Source organism: Pyxicephalus adspersus, chromosome 2, assembly GCF_032062135.1.
Source record: "Pyxicephalus adspersus chromosome 2, UCB_Pads_2.0, whole genome shotgun sequence".
In the NCBI taxonomy this organism is placed as follows: Eukaryota; Metazoa; Chordata; class Amphibia; order Anura; family Pyxicephalidae; genus Pyxicephalus; species Pyxicephalus adspersus.
The window spans coordinates 73,116,774-73,142,798 of NC_092859.1; the positions used below are offsets into that span (position 1 = coordinate 73,116,774).

The window sequence follows — 26,025 nt, forward strand, 5'->3', positions numbered from 1 at the left end:
TGTATTTGATATACATAAACGGCCTTGCAGTCTATGCATATGAAAAACACCAAAAATTAAACTGTGTTCAAAAACTTGTACTAGTAGATAGATTTATTATATACAAGGTCCTAGCAGAAAGAGAATTCACCACATAGAGATCTATCTGTGGATAAAAACAATGATCATATGTGTATGGTACCATTACTGTGTTTAAGCTACTAGAAGAAGCATAGGAATAATCTACGGGACTTTGGCATAGACAGAGTCTAATGACAAACTCTAGGCTTTGCTAGAAAGCATTCTTATCTCCAGCTTGGTATCTGCAGCTTAACCGTTTCTATACAATACAAACCTTGGCAAGTCTGTTTTTAAATGCAGGGCATGCATTTGGCATCATCTAACATTAAGAATCTGTTCTGATTCTCAAGTATTAGAAGGATGCAATTTTGACCTAATGGACAGAATTGCATGTTTCCAATTAGTGAGTATTTTGAATAATGTTCTATATATTTATTGATTTATTAAATATAGAAATATTCATAGTATAGATAGGTGAAGCATAATGCTTAGTAGAATATTTGCTTAAGACATCACAATTTTTTTTTTTTTATGCAAGCAGTGTAAGTACCTGAATTTGATTTGGTATTAGCCTTATATATTTCCAATGGAGCAAAGCTGCACCGTAAGTGGAAGAAGCAGTACAATCAACCAATCAGTTCATGTGTTGACAAGAAGCATACTGTTGCTGAGCAGAATGTCATGAGCTTATCTCTGACTAATTGCACTGTCCAGCATCAGTTTTTAAATTGAAGCTTCAAATTGCATCAAAAGCTGATTTGGGTATTTTATCTTTAAATGGTCTACTCCTTTTTTTCTCTTGATATTTTTGGCTGTGGTTCTGCTTTATTGAAGTTCATTCGATTAGTGCAGTTACCCTGTAGTTTTATATTACAAATCTGGGATAATAACTCAGCACACACAGTGAGTGAATTTGAAGTGAGTTAAACTAAAAAGCACTGAAATGATTTTACATTTTCTACAATGAGACGTGGATTATAAAGAGATGCATGGGCATGCATGTAGGCTCAGCCATTGTCCTTGCAGATGATCTCCTAACTAGAATGCTGACTGACACTTGCAAACACATCAAGAAAATAATCACCCAGTATAAATAAATACCAAATAGCAGTTAGCCTTAATGCATTTCATTAGAATTATGACTTCTCCCCATAGTCTATGATGTGTTTGCAGGTGAAAATAAATTTTCTAAACTGTCTTACATGATACAAACTTGTAGTTTCATTATCTAAGGCATTTCAATATGTAGATTTAATGCTGGAAAGTTTAAACCATATTTTTAAAATTAGATGGATAGTCAATTTCAATTACTGACAGATAATGAAGTGGATTTATTATTGATCTCCAAGACTGAATAAGATAGACTACCATGGGAAAACCTGGGTGATTTGGCAAACCTAAAATAATGTGCTATTAATTAACAAATGTTGTCAATCCTGGACCAGATCCATTCCAGGTTTGCTGGATCACCAGATGATAGTCTATCTTCTCCAGTTTTGGAGTGCTTTAATACATATATATTGTGGTAGATTACTGGGGGTTGCTCATGGTAACAGGATGCTTACAGGGCAGACAAGAGGCAGCAGACTCCAAAAGTTCAAAATAACAGCAGTATTTATTTTCTTAGCCTAGTGTTACAGCACACTCCACAACTTTACAACAAAATATGAAACAGTACCCCAGCTGGGCATCTAGCTTCCTCTCTGCCTGCCCTCTCTTTCTAACACTATATCACCACTGGCTTTCCTGGAGCTTTGTCCCCTTTACCTGCAGCCTGGAACAGACTCTGGCTCCGTTCCCAGCTTGGAACACACTTCTTCTCAACCTGGAACCCTCTGGCTGCCTTCTCAGACTTGAACCCTCTGGCTGCCTTCTCAGCCTTGAAACCTCTGGCTGCCTTTTCAACCTGGAACCCTCTGGCTGCCTTTTCAGCCTGGATCCCTCTGGCTGCCTTCTCAGCCTCAAACCCTCTTGCTGCCTTCTCAGCTTGGTACCCTCTGGCTGCCTTCTCAGCCTGGAACCCTCTGGCTGCCTTCTCAGCCTNGAACCCTCTGGCTGCCTTCTCAGCCTGGAACCCTCTGGCTGCCTTCTCAGCCTTGAACCCTCTGGCTGCCTTCTCAGCCTTGAACCCTCTGGCTGCCTTTTCAGCCTGGATCCCTCTGGCTGCCTTCTCAGCCTGAATCCCTCTGGCTGCCTTCTCAGCCTCAAACCCTCTTGCTGCCTTCTCAGCTTGGTACCCTCTGGCTGCCTTCTCAGCCTGGAACCCTGTGGCTGCCTTCTCAGCACATTCCAGCCTCTGACTGATCACACTACAGCCTGCCACACACTGGCTGATCATCTTCCCCATCTTGCACCTGAGTGCAGGTAAACATAAGCCAAATCAGGCTTGGGCTGGGCCAGGGATCCCACCCTTTCACTCCCTTGGCCAGCTCCAGGGCCTTATAGTCCCTGGTTTCTTTCCTAGAAAACCTATCCAAACCTGTTAATACTCTCTTTCCCTGGAGCCTTTAACACTTTCTCTGCATTTCTTAGGGACACACTGCACACTGTCACTGTGTATATATACATATATATATATATATATATATATATATGAATTGTAATTATTACTAGAATTGATTTGTTACTGCGATTTGGCACACTAAAGAGTTATCAAATAATTTAAAGTCTAGACGAAGAAGTCATCCCAAAAGCTTCTATTTTAGCAGCTTTTAAAGTGTTTGTAAATCCACACCTAATATTGCATACAGTAATATTGCCATCATTACTAAAGTAATAAACAGTTTATGAAAATGAAAATGTTTCCTACAATTTTTAGTAATTTTGTCAGTCATCTGACTAACCAGCTTTAATTCACTCGGGTGAGCAGTGTTTTTGCATCACCCAAAGTAGGAAAGTACATTTCCTATCTGTGTACATTGCACTTCAACAGAAACTGCAGCATTTGCACACTGTCCACAAAGACACAGCACAACTGTACATCTACACGGCATCCTATATCTGCATACAGCCTCAATGAAATGCAAACTGACCATTCCAGCATGAATGTGCTTTCATGTTAGCTATGCTCAGAATATTAAAGCTAGGCAGAGAGATTGGTAGGATCAATGAGGTAGTGCGAATGAAGGAAACAAGAAAGACGCAACGCACAAGAAAGACGCAAAGACGCAACGCACAAATTTTGATCTGTTCAAACATTTTTTTAGTTGAGAGACATTTTAAGTTAGCCAATAAAAACATGTGCAGCTCAGTGAAAGATGACCACATTTTCCAGGTATCCCCGCATCCTCTGAATTAACGCTTGTACGCATATGTGGGAGTTATGTCATTCCAGCCTGGCAAATCCAGATGGCTAAGGATTGGCAACCCTAAAAAAAGAGAAGAAAAAGATGGTGAAGCCCACAACACAATAGGGGCAGGGGAGTATTTCAAAAAAAAGGAATTAGGCAGTTGAAGTTATTTTACTGCAGAAGGGAAATTGATTGTCCCTTCTGCAATGAACAACCATGATCATGGTCACCATTTTTTAAAATATTAATTTAGTCCTGCTTAATTCTAATCAATCAGTTCTGTGAAAATATGATTAGGAACTATTTATTTTGAAGCTAAACCTTTATTGAGAAATGCATGAGGGTTGTCATTGAGTGTCTGTTTGTGTTTATACATATATAGCTTTTCTGTTTTATCTTGCTGGCCAGAGATGCTTTGTGACTTATCTTATTTCTGCAAACAACTCATTTTGTTGTGCCTTTGTAGTTATACTTTAAGCCATTGAAAGCCAGGGAACAAGCATTTTCAGAAGAAGGTCAGCAGTGGCAGTCATGCAATGTATAATCATCAGAACAAGTTCTCCTTCTGTAAACTAAGTTTAATACTGTCTGAGGATTTGTTTCAAAGTAAGCGTTGCATAACTGTGAGTTAAATCTCATCCACGATAGCTGATTTACTAGAATATTTTAATCTTTAAATAGCATGAACATAATACAGAACTTGTATTAACAGCTAATCCTGATATGCACATCTTTGCTCATAATGTTTTATTCTCATAACCCCCTATTGTTGCATTTATTTTGTACTTGAGCGATAATTAGCTGTCAGTATGGCTGTATAGTTCCATTATTTTTTTAGTGTTAAGGCTTCAGAACTCTGTGGGCTATAGTTCTCTCTTATATAGCCTGAATTTGTGCTTCTAATTCCAAGTAGATCATTGGGTGATGTTATTATTATTTATCACAACACCAAATAAAGACACAGTACATAGATGTGTGACCTTTTTTATTTGCAGAACACTTGTAATTTTTAGAAAATCTTGTGCTTAAGATTTCTTTTAGATGGCACAGTCATGTCATGACCTCACACTTCTCTACTGCATTTAATCACTATAACCTGGTTATTAACCTACCCAGTTTTTCATTGGGCAATGAAAAAACAGCAACCCGCTGATGAGATCCCCCATGTGCTCTCCATTTCTGTAACCATGTTTTTATTGTTAAACTGACAGTACTTTGCAAGGAATAGAGCACAAAAGGGTCAGAGTTCTGATACTTTCTCGGCCAATATGACAGCTGCAATGCAGCTCCATCTGCGTAAAACAGATTTCATTCACTTAAGAACGACTTCTCAAGTGCAACGCAAAAGCAGCTCAAAGAAGTTAAAAAGCACCTGTCATTGAATTTGCCCACCATAGCCCTTAGACAGAGGCTCCAAATATCACACTCCATACACACTAACACAGTATTTGTTAACAGTTGGTTTCACTTACTTTAAACATTTCTAGATTTTGCAGGAAAGATGCAGAGAGTAGCACTGATATGATCAACATTATTTAAAAAAAGTTTTAATACATAAATATAATATCTTATCTTTTGTCCAGGGGCAACTAAAGATATGGGAAAGATGTTAGGAGGTGAAGAGGAAAAAGATCCAGATGCCCAGAAAAAGGAGGAAGAAAGACAAGAAGCCCTACGCCAACAAGAAGAGGAAAGAAAGGCAAAGCATGCCCGGATGGAAGCAGAAAGGGAGAAAGTTCGGCAACAGATCAGAGATAAGGTGCTCTATTATGATCAGTTTCTATTGAAAACTAGCAGATATGAACTGCTTCATCAATGGGTTACATCCAAACTGTTTAATATATATTTTATTAGTGAAGACATACTAGATTGCATCAACATATCTAATCTCAACTGCAGCTTCTAGTGGTGGACCAAAATACATGTCAATTAGCAGAAACCAAGGTATCTCTGTAACTCATTCTAAAGACCCAGGGATAATACTCCTATAAATGTATCATTTTCTCACCTTAGTCATATCAATATATCTGCTCTGTCCCTGATATAAGATGATATATTGGTGAACCTGAAATGTAGAATCTTTTCATTGCCCAATGATGTAAACATAGCATTATATTTATAATCTACTGCTTTTAGTAGTTTCTTTTAGAAATCCATGACATGTCTGTCACAGGAAGTATGAGGGCAGCTGGGTTTACCCTTCTATATGCAGTGTAATACGCAAAATGGTGGCTTCCTGCAGGGAAATAATTAGGTCTCAGCAGGTTGAGGTTTTGTTCACTAAATATTCATCAGTCTGTTATTAATAAAAACATATTTTATATTCAGTAGTGGTTTCTCTATAACTGGAAAAAGAAAGATTTAACATAAGGATGTTGTCTTTCTGTTACTACTGGGTATCTTGATTACAGACTAAGAGATTCCTTATATTTCTATAGATGAAGAAATTTTAATGACTCCCAATAAATATGGTATTGTACATCTATCCTTCGGAGCCAAGAAAAGGAGTATTGGGTGTGTGCCTGTGCAGGTACATATTTAGCACAGGAGGTACCTAGTTCTAGTACCATGACTTACTAAGTTTGGCAGACGTCATGAGAGCACAATGGTAAACTTCAACAAGGACAGGAGATTCTACTTCTCACACATTTTTAAGTATAAGGCATTCTTTGATGGACTTGAGAGGCTGCCCATATTTGAAGCTGTGAAACTAAGAGTAAATTACTGAATGGACAGAAACAAATTGCTGAATGGGGATAGCCAGGATAACGGGTGGGGAGGAGTGTGCTGAATTCTTCTGTAAATCTATAAAACAACAAATGAGGGATCTAGATACCTGCTGCAGTTTCTAATTCTTGTAATGCGGAAGTCAGAGTGTCCAAGGAAATAGGACTAAGCACAGAAAGTGGACTGTATTCAAGTGTGCAAAAAAGGCAAAATGGAGTTCATCTTCGTTTCCTGATATAGAAACCTCTATACTGATGATACCTTCCCTACTGAGTCAGTTTAATAATGATAGTAAGGAAACATGAGCACCTATAAAGATATGAATCTGTAATAGTTTGCGATCAGTCTGTTGGGTTCTGGTATTGGAAAAATAGAAAAGTTGCTTAGTGATATCAGTGGCCTGGGTACACCTGTAATCAATATTTTAGATTTATATATTTATATAAATATAAAAAAGATTAGAACATTGATTTGCAATTCTATTACCTTAAAAAATGTAATGTTTAAAAAAAACATGACCCAAATTTATTTTAAATTAGTAGTATTCCTCCACATTTTTAACTAAGCATCCTTTATGTGATTTACCTTTGAGGTGGGAGACTGCCTAGTGTGAATGAAGATTGAAGGAAACTATAAAAAGCTATAAAGAGTCAGAAGTTATTTTATTTCCTTTGGTAACCAGTCTTAGCCAACTAAAATTTATATGAATAAAATCAGCTAAATGCCACCTACAGAACTTAGCAACTTCTGGAAGAAATCAGGAAATGATAAGTTATGTAAAAATCATTATCTGAATGTTCTCTGAGCATCTAATCACAAGCTAGTAGACTTCCGTGCATAAGAAACTACGACACCTGTATATGTGCAATCAAAAATTACTCAGCTGATATTTAAAAAAGAGAAAGCTATTATCCATCAAATTTAATCTTTTTAATGTCGCCAACAAAAAAGAGCCCCAGGTATGTCCCTCATAAAGTATTTTATATATATCTCTTTGTCTCTTTACAATACAAAAACTGTTTTAGTGCTTATAGCATAAGCAACCAATTTAGATCATCCATTTTTTTTCTTTCTACTTCATTGTGAAAATGAGGAGGTAATTCTGATTGGTTGCCATGGCTAATAAGATAAATTCTTCCTAAAACATTTATTAGTACGGTCAATACTGAAAATATTACTATCCCTAAATATATTGTAATAAAACTTGATGTGTAATGACCTTCCTGGAGGATTAATGATGTCTCCAGATTAGCTTTTCAACGCTTACTTTGCTATAGGACATTTTACTATCATTATTACTACTATTTGTAATAGTAATGTTGATATTGATTTTGCTAATTATTTACAGGACTGGTTGAAAATAAATGCAAATCTTTTGATTGGTTGGATAGCTCCCATATACAGAATTCATGTATGATAACTAAGAATTTAGCATTTTCCCGGAGTTCATCTTTGACTTGGTGGAAATCTTCCAGGTCCATGTGTTTCAATGGCAGTAGTTAATTCCCAGCAGGGAATGTCTGAGGGAATGTCAGATTCCCTGTTTTTAAATAGATCCCCTTGTGTTTATAAATTTCACAACAGACCTTTTTTACATTCAATGCCAGCACTGGATATAATTTCATACGCATCAGATCATTAGACAGCTTAGTTACTTGGTATTCTTTTTATGTCAAGGATAGTTTTAGCATCATTACAATGCATACCTGCCTTAAAGTGGATCTAATCTAAAAATACCAAAATTGTGAGCAGGCAGGGTCTTAATTGCTGAAGGGACAGTCGATGTCTCTTCTGCAATGAAACAAACTTATCTGCCTGATTGCAGTTTTTAAACTAAACTAACTTACTCCATCTTTACCTGGTTATCTTCCAAGTTCAGGATCTTCAGCTGTCTTCAGGCCAAAAATGATGTAACTCCCACTCATGCACATTCATTCATTCCTGGCAGCTATGTATACTAGGATTGTACACTGAGCCTAATTTTGTCCACTCAAACTGATTATATCCACCATCTTCAAAACATAAGGGTAATCATTCCGCAGTTTCAAGCTGAGATTATAGAGAACTATATACTACTCCTTATATAATAAAGTAGGTGTGCACAGAACTCAGGACAACACTGAAATCTTGACATGATCAACTTATTGAACTGATAAACCAAGCATTTTTAATTGCATATTTTACAGAATAAATAGAAAATAGAAAGAGTTCATAGAGTTGTATTTTTTTAATAGCTGGGATTGTGCATTCCTTTCCAAGGACATTGCATAAAGCTTGTAAAATTCTCCTGTGAGTGTTTTCTTTTACTAATACATAAAATACCAGCAGGTTAACCAGTTTCCCTTTGATTTGGTATAAAGGTGTATCTCTCTTACTCCCATAAGCCCAGCATTTATCATATATATATATACATTTAATGTATAAACTAAATAGGTATGCATTGGGGAAAACACAAGCATCATATAAAGTTAGAGAAATGAAATCACATTCTTACCATTGTTTTATCACGTTTTTCCTAAAATATTGCTTGTAGAGCTATGACACAATAAACATGATTATAACAACAGCTGGTGGAGGAAACATGCCTGTGCCAGGTCCACATTCCCTGCAGTTTTCATGGTGAAAGCACGAGTTTACAGAGAGCAATAATGAAATAAACATAGTTAGGATTCATCAAGCGTGCATGGTCTGTGCTGCATGCTGGACGCACAATAGCAGCTGGTTCACAGTGCCCAGACAATAACAGGAAATGTGTTTCAGATGAAAAATTACATGTATATCATTTACTTTGATCAGCAATCTATTCTGCAAATGTAGCTGGATTTATGTAATCTTATAAGCCTATTAAAATCTGTATGCCTATATGTATGTTTCATGTATTCCTTAAACATGGAACTCTAGGGCAAATTCCATGTTTCTGCTACATGCAACACTGCAACATATGACATTAAGTTCATGGTGTCCTCTGTCATTAGTATCCATTACTTATCTTGTTCAGCCATGTTTTGACATGTCAAATTTGTTCAGTGTAAATGTCTAAATTTTGCTTATTGCCAAAGGGGTGTCTACAGGTGTCCACGGTTCATTATGGAATGCTCTTTTATGGCAACATACAGTCTGAATATTTCCCTTTGAAAACAGTGATTCTTTTGAAATATTTACACATGGTAGAAAATAAATATGACTGTGGTTTTCAAACTTCCCAAAGGGGTGCTGCAGGTCAGAAATCAGTTGTCATGGCAACTTTCACATTGCAGACCTGCCATACCTCAGAAATCTCACCTTCACACACCGGGCCACAGAGGGAAAGAGGGATTCAAGGGAAACGTTCACTAAGCCAGAAAGGAGACGAGTGATTTTCACTGCGTCTCTGGCCAAAGGAGGCTGTGGGATTTCTAGGTATGGGGAAAAATATATGGCCAGAAACACAAGAAATGAGGGTGGTAGCAACCAGTTTGTTTCCAAGGCTCAGCTAGTTGTGCGTTGCCTAACACCTCCATACATTTTATTACATTGGTAAGTATTTTTGGATGGTTCACCCCCCTCAAAACACCCCTCTGATACATGTGCATCTAGGCTTGTATTTTGGGCTACACAGTCGCAACCACCCTTTTTTAGGGAAAACCAACATGTATGTTTTATGTGCCAGGGAAGCGCGCTCCTTTTTTTCTTTTTACAGTAAATGTAAAACAAAAAGAAGCAACAATGTAAAACAAAAACCTGGAAATGCTGAACTTGTGTTGGAAACAGTGTTAGCACTTTTTTCAAGCTAGAGAGCCCCGAAGGGGTCTAATATACCCCCGAGAAACCAGGGAATCTTTTAAAAAGATGGGCAATCATTAGATTGTCCTGAGAGTCTGAACAAATCATGTTTAATGATATTTTCACAGGGCAAATCGTGCATTAAAATCAAGGAAATCAAGTTTCCAAATAGAGAGGGTATTAAAAAGTGAATGTCAGCAGAAGTAGCCTGTGTAAGATTTATAAATACACCCCTATGTATGTATAAACCGTTGCAGAGACCTTTCACTTCTATGACGAGTGCATTCGAACAGTAGAACATGCCTGCGAAGGGTCACTGGGTCATTTGAATTTTTTATTAGGAAAGTGTGTGTGTGTGATAGGGTGACAATGCAAGAGCACAAAAAGCTACAGACTTCACTCTTCCAGTTTCTGTCTTCTATGCAGGAAACAATATACTTGTCAAAAGAATACCTTGTATTTGCCATGTGAAAAGTTAATAAACATCTGCCACTTACAAAGTCACACCAAAGGAAGCTGTACAGCTTATGTATACCTAAGAGCTCCAGCTATTTACCTATGTAACAAATATTCAGATATTAGTGAATTATGGAGGTAGAAATGGTAAACCACGCAAGACAGCATCTAAAAACTGTGTGCTAACTGAGTGCTAAGCTGACCCAAACTAAAATTTGTACTTTACATAAAAAGGTAGACAATCCTTTATATTTTTTCAAGTAAAAATAATATTCTTTTTTTTTTTTAAATGGGTGAAGCTCCTGGCTGCTGCTTCTGTGCATGCCCAATCCTAGGCATGCGCAGAAGAAGGCATTTTCCTACATTGAAGAGAAATAAATACGGATCTCACGCTTATGCAGTGGGATCGCCACTCTTTTTTTCCCCTTTACAGCAGGCTACGTCACCTGATTTTGCGCCTGCACAGTGCGAGATGACGTACCCAGAAGAATGAAGGAGACGGGGCAAGATGCTGGCGTCCGGCCAAAGGAGAATTCCAGAACAGCGCGGGACCTGATTGAGATGCAATCGAGGGATCTGTGGAATTAAAGAGATAAGTGTGTTTTTTTTTTCGCTTTAGTTCCACTTTAAGCTAAAAATGTCAGGTTCTTTATTGCAAAAGGGGCATGCTATGTTATTTATGCAACAAAACAAACTTACCTGCCTGTTTGCAATCTTCTGTAAAAGGTACCTTGAACTGCACAAGTGCAATCCCAGCATAGCTGGCTGGTGAATGAATTACCTACCTTACATATACACAGGAGTTACTTCCTTCTGGCCTGGCCAATCAAGATGACCAAAGGACAGGACAAGACTGGGTAAAAAAAAGCTGGCACCAGAGATGGATCAAGGACAGGTGAATCAAGTTAAAACTTTAACACCCAAAGAATGGACTCTTATTATTAACACATAACAATAATATTATAAGACATAATTACTTTTGCCAAAAATTTTAGGTGAATTATAAATGGCAAACAAGAAATTATGCAGCTTTTAAAAATTCTTCTGGTAGTCAGAGCTGTTGTGAACCATCTTGTTGTAAAGGGTAGTATTGTTTCAATAACAGTGTACAATTGTCTAGTGTATAAGAAGGATCGTCACTGCTTTCCCCTGCTGTTAAAGGAAAGTGGGATAGAATCAATGAGCCATGACTTCCTCTATCTGTTATTTTGTCACCCAGGAGTGGCAGAGACAGAATCAATGGTCCATGGTTCCCTTCTAAACTTGCCTCATTTAATACAAGGTCACCTTCAAACAAACACATCCGTTTCCTATTTTCTTTTTTAAGCCATTTTGCAATATTCATAAATGATGTAAAACCTAAAAAAAATATTTATCTACTAGGATGACAGTAATAATGTGAGGGACCAACAATAAAGAATAACAATGCAAATAATGTGACAAATTTAATGTTAGATGTGTAAAACACAGTTTAATTTACCTGTGGATTAAAAAAGCTATGAAATGTATTTGTATATTACAAGTATACATTTCTGAATCTGCATTGATACCTAATTCTGCCATTGCTTTCACAACGGCATTTAAACTAGGAGAGGGTCATCAGATTAAGAAGAGATGTAGACTGTAGGTAAAAAGGTCACTGTATTCCTTAGTGGAGGTTTTGTCATGTTTATAGCTTTGCTGGCGTATATAACGTGTATAAATCACAAACGTAACTGGACAGAATTACAAATCAGTTTGCAGATAAGACAGCTGATATGTGTATTTCATTTGTGTATATAGCTTTCTCCAATAAGGTTTACTATAAGGACAGGTCTCAAACATCTTCAGTGTAGTGATGCATGTGTGTAAATTTTGGTTACGTCACACATTAATCTGTGTTATTCTAATGCAACCCATTCATTTGATCACACAAATGGTTAGCAGGTGGTTAAAGTGGATTTATAGTCTGGCATAACAAACAATTTAAAAATTTCCAAGCTGCTTATTGCCTACACATTGAACATCCCTGCTTTGTCATCTGTGTTAAAAATACAATTTTCCTGATTTCACAGTATATTAGTTCTGGTAGCAGCCATTATACATGGTTTGGTCATATCCTGTTCACAGAGAGCTGTACACGTAAGAAAAGACACATTCTGTTGCTTGCATCAGTTCATCTATCAGGCAGATTAGTTCTGCTTTGCAATTAGAATCTTATTGGTCTCCAAAAACATCAATCATCAAAGTATTGGTAAACTGCTATATATTACATTTTTCCTTTTATGTTTAGATGTGCTTTAACCTTTTCATAATTACAGACCCACAATGAATTATCCAATATATGCTCATATTCACTGCATCATTATCATCACCAGTCCTAATAGGTCTCAGGATGACTTCAACTGTTTGGCTTCACTTTAAATTTAGATGTTTGGGAATAGAACATTGAAAAGAAAATCAGAAAGACTATATCATATTATTTTATTTAAAAATGGATAACCACAAATAGGTTAGATATAACTACTGTGATTTTTAATCTTATCAAAACTGAAATTGAGGTTTAGATTCTAATGATGTTACTTGCATGTCAGCACATTAAGACCATTCTCCAATTTGGTTTCAGGTAAAATTTTACAGAGGATCTTGTTATGACTTTAATTATTCATGGATTCAATGCCATACCCCATTATTTGGTTTCTATAACCCAAGAATCCCTGTCCTAGCATAATACTGCCAACCATCATTTATACTTCCCTTGTAGCTAAAAATTATAATTTCATTAAACACAAATATGTTCAGGTACAGGAAGTACCCCTTTAAGTCTTTAAAAGGAAGTAGAGTTTACTTTACATACCGGATCCCCTTTTTAGAAGGATGTAGACAAATACAGATCTCTTTTTTTACAAGAATGTAAGTATGGTTTCTTTCAGTAAGGCACTTGTATTAATGTAATATAATTAATGTAATGTTTATCGCCCCGTAATCACTGATTCATTTTCATGCCCCCATATTCATGTCTATTATATCGTTCAATGACATTCTTTTTTATCTCATTTCATTTAGCATTAATATTAGCGGAATGGATATCATTTCAAGGTTAATTAAAAGTCAAAAGCAGAGTACTGTCATTTTAGATTTGGTATTCTATCGCAGATCTGTTGATACATCTCTCCAGTCTATGGGGAGGCAGTGTCCTTATACATGAAGCAACAGACAGAACAGCTGCTGTCATTTATTCCTGCAATCTATCCCTGCCCAACTGCTTACACAGCATTTCAAAAGCAATTTAGAAAATGCTGTTATTATAGCAAGATCAGTAAGAGATGATAAAGAAAACAATTACTATGAGAAGATACAGTAGTTAATGCCAATCTGAAAACGTATTTAACAGTCTAGTAATAGGATTAAAAAAATGTTTGTAATGGTAGCAGGAACTTTGGCAGCATTATTTCTTAAATATTTTTTAGACAGGAGCTGTATTATTTTTTAAGCTAACATCTGATTTTTCAGAATGCTCTAATTTTTTAAAGGCAAATCAATAGTGCTTTTAGTGTTTTCCACTATTTGGAATTCAATTAAGCAGTAAACTAGTAGTTAATCTAACAGCATTTTGTTCTGTAATGTTTTAATCACTAATGCTTATTTAAAACTGCAAAGTGTGACTTGTGCATATTAAAAGCTTTTTTTTATTATGTACATTTATTCTTTTTGCAAAATCTTACAATGGTGCAGACAGGTATCTTAATATAGATGGCTACACACATTCCAAATAGATTGTAATGTCTTTTAGATTTGCCAAAAACCGTGAAGTGCAAAGGTCTATGATTTGAGGACTGGGTATAGATTGTGTTGATTGTTTTTTTTTAGGTAAGACTTTGGGTTACATGCTGTCTAAATTAAATTGTTAGTTTATTGTTAGAAGCCAGGTAGACAAAAGGCTTAACATCACTGTTCTTGTTGATTCTAATCCTAGCATTCTTGCCTCTACCATGCTCACATAACGAACAGGCCTTATAAATGAAATGAGGTACATTGGTGTGTGACAATGGTCAAATCCAAACTGAGCCAAACAAGAAGTCAAGAGTAAAGATGAACCAGTGGTAGCTTGCAGTGCCAAGAGAATGCCAATGGCACTTTGTTACCACTGAATAATTCAGATGTTGTCTGAAAGATGATCATACGTTGAAAACAATGTAAACAGCACAAGAGCTTAGGATGTGGACGAACAGACTATACAGATGACAGTGGTGTTTGTAGCCACTGGTAGTGCAATTCTTCTTTATTAGGGGCTATGTCTTATGATTTAAGTCTTTTTGAATGACCGTCAAAAAGGAACATGGAAAGCTAAAAGGCAGCATAGGAGTCCACCAGTCTGGGAGGATTTCACCAGACAAATAACTCAATATTAAAATTGTGCTGATCTTCATGAGATAATGTCACAAATCACTGCTTCACCCAATCCAATTGAGCCACAGTGAATGGCAAATAGTGGGTTGGCACAAATAATGAGATATAATAAGATATAATATTAGGGGCTATGTCTTATGATTTAAGTCTTTTTGAATGACTCTGTCAAAAAGGAACATGGAAAGCTAAAAGGCAGCATAGGAGTCCACCAGTCTGGGAGGATTTCACCAGACAAATAACTCAATATTAAAATTGTGCAGATCTTCATGAGATAATGTCACAAATCACTGCTTCACCCAATCCAATTGAGCCACAGTGAATGGCAAATAGTGGGTTGGCACAAATAATGAGATATAATGTATGGAGTAATGCAGAACTAAACTAGGAAGCACACTAGACATATAATTCACAACCGACTTTGGGGGCTGATAGTAAACCATTTCCATAACAATACTAGCAGTAACCTTGTGAGCTTGTGCTAAAGACATGCAATGAAATGAAATATCTGTCCATGGTAATGTTTTAAAGCATCTGATGGTTATCATCTAAACTTTATAAATACTTGTGCAAGTCAGCAGAGTTACAATTTTCATTTTGTAGGACTGAGGTGAGGACTGAGGTTTCTCAGGTTTTTCTGAAGTAGAAAGTCCAAGATTACTTGGATTTGTATTTGTGACTCCCAGTTGATGAAAAGTGTTTTAAATTGACTGCTTGAAATTTAGATATTTAATAATTGGGTTTTAAGATAGCACTTTTCTTTACAGGTAGTAAACTAGAGAAATAGTGTAAAACAAGAATATAAGAATGAGAGTGTAAAGCAAAGAAGCCAGACGCATAGACATACCTGGGTGGTAAAAAGTTATGTATATAGCTGATTTTGTCCTTTGTTGAAATCCTTTCTATATTTGTTATTATTAAGTTATTGGCTAGAAGCAAATTCAGGTTTTTAAACATTTGTAGGTTAAAACATTTTAATAAATTAGATTGTATTAAACAGGATCCCACAGGAACAGACTAGCTTGCCATTAGTGTTAGGTTGATTATAAATAATTAAGCATCCTCCCCCTCTTCTTGTTAAGGCAGGCAATTCTAGACTTTATTAGCCCAGTATGCTCTGTAAATATCACTGAAATTTAAACCTGTAGTTTATAATTATTCCTAAAATAAAATAAACATTTTAAAGAAGCAATAAAAAAATACATAAAAGGTCAGTTTATAAACTTGTAAAATGTGTTTGCTTTTACAAAGAGATCAATGCAAATTGTATTGCACAGTACTGATTGTGTTATATTGGCATTTAAATGGTATTTAAATTTTATTTTTGATTTATAATTCTAAGAAAGCAGTGTAAATATTATGCAATTTACCAAGAAGGAAAAAAAGTACTGCAATTGATAAGTAAAGGTTCAGCTATTTCTGTATTTTCTGTTCTAGTTATCCTTTAAATGATTTTTGTCACAGGGGATGCTCACTGCTGACTTGAAATTAGACTGGAACTGTTATATGCTATGAGGGCACAAACTGCATAGAAGACATCAGACTATCTTTCCAAGTCATCAGTGTGCCAAATAAAGGGGTCTGATCTCCAAGACAGAAATCAGAATTAGGGCACTGAAGCGAATCATCAGACGCGTTTTGCCTAGACGTCAGAAATAATGGGCTAGCATCACTATACACTATGCTTATTAGTCAATGTGTTCTGTTTACTCCCTTATGCATACCTTCTTCTTTATCCATTTTCTGCTGTACTTTTCATGCACATTAGGTCTGGGCTGGAGAAAATGGCGTGACAGCTCTGCCCATCTCTCTCTCATTTCACCTTTCTCCCTTTAGCTTTGTTTATTTCTGCTGATGCATCCGTTCTTATCATAATGTTCATTGTGGTGTAAGGAGTTTGCAGGCTGTGCACTGCATTTGTCCACTTAATAATTTATTAACTCTGGAGCCTTTCCATCTTTGACCATGCATCATATGGCAGCAGCTCTTTCAATTCCCCAGTAGGGAGAAAGTTTGATTTTAAAGGGCACCTGTACTGAAAAGAACATAGAAGCTGCCATTGTTGGTTTCTTTCTGAATATGTTAGTTTCTTTCTTGTCTCCTTTATAAGTATCAGCCTATCTACTCAAACAGATTCTCATCCATACATTGCAATAGTACATTAGCCCATTGCACAGATTCCTTGGAGGTTTGTTGTTGCCTGCCACAGACAGTTAAAAATAATGAATGTCATTGATATTTGAAACATAAAACTATCCAAATTCACTTCTACTGCTCTCCTGCTAATCATATCAGAATAGCTGTAAATGAATGTTGCAATGGATTATAGAGAATTCAGAATAAGGCAAACTGAGTGAACAATTCTGATTATATCGCAGTTGTGGTGTTTATTTTATTCATTAGCAGATCACTGATTCATTTCACTGATATTGCTCTTTACCATTCACTGCTTAACACAGTTGATTACACATACTAGGCATCTTCCTCCAAGTTGGTGTCATGCCTTCCAGCAAAAAGAAATCAGATTTGTTTTGAAAGCTTTCTTTTTCAGTCTACAGAGTTGGCAAAGAAATTGTATAATTCTAACCGCAAACAATCTCCTTTCACCTATGCCAGACATATTTCAGCATTCTTCTGACAGCACAACAGTAGCTGCCTGCCTTGAGGTTGGCTTTGGCTGTTAAGAAAATTTATACAATTATCTGTTTTTTTTTTTAGACCTAACACAATAAAAAAATATCTTACAAAATCAACATGTTTTGTAAAGAAAGTTTTCTCTTCTATGCTAGCAAATGAACAAAGCTGGGATGTTCGGAGATCCTGATATAATATATGATATAAAATTAGCAAATTATCTGTTTAGTGGTGTACAGAGACAGATAGGAAACAAAAGTAAATTTGATAAAGGATTCTGTAAAATAAACGTGAAGCAACTCTAATTCTTAATAATTAAACTCTAATTCTTATTAAAATATGATTCTTAGCAGTAAAGCACTGTTCAAAAAATGGTATGAAGGAGTTATTTAGGGGGCATTACGGTTAACTAAGAATAATTTGAATGATATTATCTGCAGCTCAAACATCATCTATTTGATTTGTACATGATGAAACAAAAGAAATTGTTGTTACATAGTATTTATTTTAGATTTTGACTGTTCGGGCTCTATTCTTTGGTTTAGAATCAGAGGGGAAAAGTAGAAGTATGGCTTACATTCAAGCTATATTTGAGAATAATTGTAGGGAATATGTTGTATTTCCAATGTTTCTAACTGGTTTACCTGTCTCTGTATTTGTTCATGTAGAGCTATATAACTCCTCCACCTTAGAGCAAAAATGGAAAAGCACAAGTATTTACAATTGACTTGCAATGCTAGAGAAAAACATGCCATTTTAAGGTATGAAGACACATGCAACTCACCCCTGCTAAAATACAGGGCATTATGCAGTGCCTGCGTGACCAGTCACTGGGCCTATGTGCTGTAATGTAGGGATGGAGGTCCCTGTGTATGTTCCAGCTAATTGTTGGGTTAAGATATTGGGCCTGATTGGATTTCTTCAAAGTCCATTGCTATTTGCTAGCAAATGTTTTAAACCCTGGACCAGATGTATTCCAGGTTTGCTAGATCACCCAGCTTCACTGATGAAAGTGTATCCTTTCCAGCCTTGCCGAGTTTTATTAAATCAGGCCTATTGGCAATAGCGTGGCAGAAGGCTCTAGTGTAGTGTTTTTTAAACAGGGCTCCATGGAATACAAGAGTTCCTTAGGAAGTTTCTAGGGATTCCTGTAGCAATTAGCAATTTATGCCTCTCAAGTCAATTTAACTGGCATCAATGTTCTGTAAGGGTGACATTCCTTTTGCTGACCAGCAATGTTGGAAGCATTCTCTGTCCTGACTATCACACTAATGTACTGTGGGCTATGGATATAGTAATGATAGCAGGGGTTCCCTGAGGATGATGGTAGGGGAGCTCCTAAAAACTAAATATGTATGTGTGCCTTAGATTTATGTCTCTACGTTTACTTTACCTCTATGGTATAGTTGCCTATGAAAAATATGTGCCTATGCTATAATAAGTAATCTGTGGAGGTTTTTATTGCTTAAAGCCTCTTTATCAGAAAGTAGGAAACACCATTATACTGTGCCTGCCAGTTTATCCTAAGTTTTGTATTTTTTTTTCTTCAAGTCTGAAATAATTCATTGCCTATCTGATTTAGAGTGCCTGCCAACGCTGTCAGTACCATCAAACCAAATGAGATAAGACCCATTGTCATATTAAAAAACCACCTCAGTAGAAAAAGAAAGAGTATTATAATTTACTTATACGTAACAGTGTAGCCTTCTCGTTTCACTCAGCAGTGATGGTAATAATTTGACAGGCTTCAGGTTAAATCAACTTAAATGCAAGCCATAGACTTACGCTCCCATCTGTGACCTTGTGAGATCAACTGTATGTTATCACTGAAGAGGTTTAAGAAAGTTCAATGTTATCACGCCATCTCCTAATATTAGAAAACCTTGTGCTATCTCTATCATCTCTCACCGGGAGCCACATTCCTACTGCAAATGTTTCATCTAATCATTAGGTGGGCGCAGAAGGACTCAGATTTTTAATATCCTGTCAGGAAGATGTAGTCGATAGTAAAAAGAAATAAATAAATGGGCCATTTCAGATTTTTCCATTTCAGAAAAAAATAAAGTTTCTATTTTTCCCCCAAAATAGAGACAAAATATGTCTCCTTTCTGGTGTTGTGTAGGTAGAATTTCCATTCCCTGTTATGTTTTTGATGTATGGTTCTAGGTTTCAAATCTGTGTGCAATGTTATCTCTGCTGGAGAATCTATAGATGATGGAATGAAAAGTTATTTTTCTCTGGTGTTACTCTCAGTGGCAAATGATGGTAAATTGCAGTTATCTAGGAGTTGAGATACCAGAGTTTTTACTTTTCAGTTTCCTTGGAAATAAAATATTAGGTGTAAGGCTGCATACACTCGTGCAATAATTATCGTTGGAAATGAACGACTAACGATGAATCGTCCAATAATTATAAACAAAATAAGTGCACAAAGACTGGCCAATGATGCTGATGAACGAGGAATGGATACAAACAACCATCCTGCGGACCTGATTGGGTGATGATCGTTCGCTATCTATTGTGTGTACGGTCATTCAGTGATAGTGGATTGTTCTGTGATACACTTTCTCCTGTACGTCACTTCCTGCATCGTTCGTTCAAACAATCATATCTAGTGTGTGTACATTATTGGTGGATTATATCTGAACAATCATATCGTTACAGCATGTACAGAATTGTGCACAATACGATCGTTCAAAATAATCGTGCATAATCGTTAATGGGTCTTTAATCGTTCGTTTAATTCTAATAATTATTGCATGTGTGTACATAGCCTAAGACCAAGTACTTACATGTGTTACATGTGTGTGGGTTATCTCATTCAGCCCAAGCAATAGTCCATAAAGTTAAAGCTACAAATAGGCACAACCACTCATCTCTGGCAAAAAATTGACATGCATAGAGCAGTCCATCAATGCTGCTGTGGATTGATAAATGATCGATCCAAAACAACTGCTGTTTATTCCTATGGAGAATAGCACAAAAAGGTTCTGCTTGCTTGGCCTCTCCCACTCCAGCAACAATTCTCTGGATATTTGTGACTTCTTCCCATATGGACACTGGATGAGGTGAAAGCTTATGACTGTAGGTGCCTTTAGGTGAGGATTATTAGGATCTTTTCAGTCCTCAAGTTCTCTTGATCAAAACAAAAATATATCAATGTTTGTATTTTATCGCTGAAATCCTTGCATCTCTGATTTACCAATTAATTTGCTTCTTTCTTCTGCCATAACACTGGTGGATAATACATTTGTTATGATAGAGAAAAATAAAATATGTCAACTATAAATCAGATTTTTCCTCATTAATCAAGATTTCACCCAAGGTCAAACAAGGCCTGCTTTTGTTCTTCTTGTTTTATTGAGTCGTTACTGAACTCTTACTTGGAGCTTCTAAAGCTTACTTTATCAGTTTATGTGTGAACACATACAAATACTGATGATGGAACACAGTGTATTTTGTTGTCAGGTTTAAAGCCAAACTTAATGTTCAGCCTAAATCAATTAAATACATCCAGGTGCTTTAAAGCAAAGCTATTTTTTCTTGTTAGTGCCTAAGGATACATGTCAGATGATTCTCGTCTGATAATCACCTCAGGGATTGAATTGGACCAGAATCTGACCTGTGGACAGCGCTCATCCAGCATTGTTCATGTCCGTCCGTCCTGGGGGATCCACTAACGACGAACGATCGTAATGATCGAAACGGGTGCCGCTCCGTTGTTCTCCCCCTCTCCAGTCTATAGAGCAGAACGGTGGTGTATGTACAGCACACATTCATGCAGCACACATTCATGCACCTTATAGTCTTTTGTCATTGGAAAGGATTGTGAAAGATATCATGAAAAATCTAACGTGTGTAGCCTAAGAAGAAAAGTAGAAAAGTTCTTCCAAATTGTCATGAAGTGTGAAGAAGAAACTATAGCAACTTGGCCAAAGACAAACAGCTCTATTTATTGAATTACACAAACTGACATTTCCCTTAATAACCATTTATACCAATGAAAAGTGAACATTAAAGGGATTTGTCTATTATTATAGTAAATATTACCTTTGGTATAGTGTGGTGAATTGAGCCTATTGCTTTTATTTAGCTCCAGTTGTACCTTATCATAAACTCAGTTTAGGATGGTTTTTATGTTGTTGTGAGTGTGTTGAGTATTATAAATAGTAATATGAATTATTGATACCTGTACCTCTGTTACATGAATTATTATCATTATTATCTTGTTAGCAAGGGATGTGTTTGTTTTTTATAAAAAAAATTTGATGGTATTAAGCATTTATTATTTGGCAGTATCAGAATCAAGGCTCTCTAAGCTATTTATGGTGATACAACTTTTCTGTATAAATCCATGTATAATTTCCAAAAGCAAAGTTTATCTTCAGTCTATCATTATATAAAGTATATGTAAACCACATTATTAAAATATTATATAAGCTTTTACAGGATCTTGTTTTAAAATGTGTTTTTATTTAATACTTTTAAATACACAGCTTTTATGACTAGAAAGCCTGGTGAACCTACATGAAAGTCTTCATTCAGAAGACTCACTTCAAACGTCACTTCCTGGAATGATATGTATCTTTTATTTTGGTTCCTTTCTATATAAAAAACATCTAGTAGAAACTGTAATTAGTCATGCTAGTGCATATTGTACAGACATGAACCACTGTTGTTGCTGTCAGGAAGTCGATGCAGAGTTTTGACGTTCAGCCGATATTGGATTGAAAACATAGGAAGTGGAACATAGAACGTGTCAATTGTTCAAGGTGCATCTAGCTTAAAAATATAAAGAGCAGTGTGAAAAATACTTTACCCAACTGCAACCAAGTAGAAACCATATTTTCCTTGTAACATGGACTTTTTGGTTCTGTCATTTTGGCACTTACGTAAACTGACAGCAGGCACTTCCAATTTGGTGCCAACATTAATATAGGCACAAAATAAGTTAAACAATGGCTCAATTGTAATGCCTGAGAAATTTGTGACCTATGAAAAGTGGTAAAATTGTGATTAGTTAGTGACGTTAGTAGTTAGTGATGTTTTTCTTTTTTTATATTTATAGAATTTTGTTGTTTTTTGCTGCCTAAGGTGTCACTAAATACATTTCCTCTAACTTACTTACTTTGTTAATGACAACACAATCAGAACAGGACAAATATGTTCATAATTATTTTACTGCTGGCTATTCATCCCATGTATTTGTATATAGGGTAGTAGGACTGTGTAAGGCAAAATGGATTACGGAAATCCCCTTGTAAAACTTTAAAAAAAAAAATATTAGAGCCTAGCAGCCTTGAATGGATGCAACCATTTACCTAATATGGGGCCTTGGCTAGCAAATAACCAATGTTATAAGTTTTACAAATATTCCTGACACATTCTCTTTTTACTTTACAGTATGGTTTAAAAAAGAAAGAAGAAAAGGAAGCCGAAGAAAAAGCAGCTATGGAGCAACCTTGTGAGGGCAGTTTGACTCGCCCAAAGAAAGCCATCCCTGCAGGATGTGGGGATGATGATGAGGAGGAAGAGGAGAGCATTTTGGACACCGTACTCAAGTACCTCCCAGGTCCTCTCCAGGATATGTTCAAAAAGTAACCATAGCCAGCCAAGTGGACATCTTCTTTAGCCAAACTTCTTTTCAGCTACAAAAAAGGGACCAGCAAAGAAATTCTTGATAAATAGATAAATATAAGCACACAAATGGATGACATAAGTATAAGCAACATTTGTCTAGCCACACACTCTTCTGTACCAACAAAAATAATAAAAAAATAAAAAACAAACTTTCAACCACGAAGGCGCACAAACTTACATATTTGTGAACGCAAGGACACAAAACACCTCTTCTTCTTCTTTACTTTTTCAGACTTTGGTCATTATGCCATACATCATAACAGATGGACAAAGCTCACTGCTGCTCAAAACGCTGGTCATAGCAGTGACAAATTTGACAACTTTTGCCTGTTTTGGAACAGTAATTGAAATGTACTCTCTCCTGAGCAGATCTTCTAGCAGGATAACTCACTAGGGTTACAGTACGTGCCCTATACAAATCCACTAGAGATGAAAAACAAAGAAGGTCCAACTCTCCATTGCAAATTTGTAATTCAACACTCATAATACACTCAACACAATAATAATCTGTAGAGTGTTATTGTGTGTAAATAACTAGCTTCTGTCCCGTAAGGGCACTAGGATGCAAAGTGACAAAGTTCATATACAGATTTCATGTCTACTTTTGTGAATTTTGTCACGCACTTTGTGATATCTGGGAGCTTGGCATATGTCATGGGATGCATGTGGAGAAACCCTGGTGTGTTTTCATCTGTTCTGTACATTGTAAATTGTGTTTTTCTGCTTTTTACCTCCCCTGTTGTTATATTGCTTATGGGAACTGCAGTAGATAACTTCCAGGGTACAGATGTTCCTTCCAAAGAACACAAAGTAAAACATCGCATAGTTCTGGATAGGTCTGGATGCAAGCTGCAGATCGCTAAGCAATATCATTTAAGGGGAAGTATGACAGAGGAGTCCAGGGCGTAAAGTGGACCTACCAATGGGCTCTGATGTGGACCAAGAGACTTCTTGTTTGGATTTCTATGACTAATGATGCTGACTGCATGCTTAGGAAAATACAAGTGTTTGATGCCTTTTAAAAAAAATAATTGAAGCACTGTCTGTCTTAGTCCTGTGCCTATCACCATAGTTATACTGTTTACATTCATAACACAAGGACCAGATAAGAGCTGGGTGCCTGGTGTGTATATATAGGCATGTGTACATTTGTTTTCAGCCAATCTTTTTTCCACTATGGTAGTGTTTTGGAGTTTTTTTTATCAGACCAAAGTGATTTATCTTTTTATATGTCTATCAGTGTCTGTTTTCAGTCTAACGTCTCCACTAGTTAACCAGTTTATCTCTTTGGGACAAAGAAAAATTTACAAGGACCAAACTACAGACCCTGTTATAGAAATAGCTGATATTTTTCAACTCTTTATTACCATGTGGAGAAAGTGAAAATACACTGGCCATACCTTATGATATAGAGAGATAGGCTTCAAGTGAGTGACCCTAATGTACAGTTTAAGAAGAGTAAGTTTTCAGTAACTCATCGCATTGAAGGCTGTTTGACAAAAAATTTAGAACTAGAGTATTGATTTTTATTTAATTGCATAAAGTACATGTGTATTTTTTTAAAAGCAATGGTTAAAATAGCAAGTAAAGCCAATAAACTGCCAAGTGAATACTGTAACATTCCAGAGATTGGATCTTATTTAATCTGAAGAACAAGATTCAAACATTCAATCTCCAATGACCACGTTCTAGATAACGGTACACTTTTTGCTCTGTGATGCCTCAGTTTGATGGCATTTAGGACTACAGAATATGTATTACCAATAAAAAGTTGAACACATTCAATTATCTGAGGGTAAGGCTTAAAAGTCAGACAATAGGACCACATTTTATGTCCTAAACCAAGAGGTGTGTGGTCTGCTACAACTCATATACTAAAGGTTGACATAAATGTTCCCAAAATGTACTCTAATTGCCTTATGACTATATTTGTCCTTTGCAGTTAAGGAATATAATCAGACAAATACATTAATGCAGTTTATTTTTTTCACACATAGCTATGTACATAATTTAATGTGTATACTTAATAACCCAATATTACATTAGTAAATTATTAGATTTTCACTGAGAGCGTAAATAAAAGGCAATGGCTTTTGCACTGTTTTAAACTACTATATATTAAAAGTGTGATAAGGGTATACAATATATATATATATATATATATATATATAGTTATATATATATATATATATATTTATTTATAAAATAATCTTTGTAAGCTGGGATACTGTGAGTGGACCTTGCATACATTTATGTACAGTTCTGTGTGTTTAAATATATATATATGTGTATGTTTAGTGTGTATGTATGTACATGGAAATGTTCTATGTTTCTTCTTCTGTTTGCTGTGTGTTTTGACTATCATATCCTATGACTTTCAGTAAAGGGTATATGTTTCATACATGCATGCTTTTGTTTCACGGTAATACCAAGCTGCCCATGTCACATGGCTGGGAGCCAACCAGCAGTGACCAGTCATTGAGACCCCAGGGCTTCTGTAGGAGATAAAGCCATAGCCATTACTTGCTGTCTTGTAAAGTTTGTGTTGTATTGTTTTTTTTTCTGTTATGCACACAAGTATATATGATTCAGCAACAACTCTGTGCTAGAGGTTCTGTTGAGGACAAATATGAAAGCAATCAATTCTACCAGAGATCTTTGAGTTGTGAATGCGATAATACAATTTTATGTCACAAGAGATATGACATCTTTTTTTACTATGCATAAACATAGTAATGAAAAAAAAGCAAATTCATTTGTGTCTGCTTTTGTTGTTTGTATCGTTTATGTACTTTTATTCAAGAATGATGAGGACAACATAAATCTTGCTCTTTAAATCATAGTTTGTATGATAGGACTCAGATGGAAGATTCTATTCTCTGACTCCAAGACTACATGCTAAGCCATGCATGGACAAAGCAAGGTTTATTGTAAGTGCAATAACTAAAGCATAAGTAGTATTGGCTCAAAAGTCATTGAACGGTGGCATTAGGAATCAGCATAATGTAAGTCTAAAATAAATTGAGGAAAAAGTGTCTGACCATCCCAGTTCATATTTGAAAATTGGATT

The 26,025-nt window shown here is 36.0% G+C and overlaps 1 protein-coding gene across 2 annotated transcripts in view; it reads left to right on the plus strand.

The window, feature by feature from the left end:
- The window catches only part of CPLX2 (complexin 2), a 101,426-nt gene extending 75,716 nt beyond the window's left edge, over positions 1 to 25,710 (plus strand). For both annotated transcript variants that reach the window (XM_072400987.1, XM_072400988.1), the window contains exons 3-4: positions 4,934 to 5,109; positions 22,719 to 25,710. In XM_072400987.1, coding sequence (XP_072257088.1) covers positions 4,934 to 5,109; positions 22,719 to 22,916 — 374 coding nt within the window. In that variant the 3' untranslated portion in view covers positions 22,917 to 25,710. The remainder of the gene's footprint in view (positions 1 to 4,933; positions 5,110 to 22,718) is intronic.
- Positions 25,711 to 26,025: the final 315 nt, after the last annotated feature.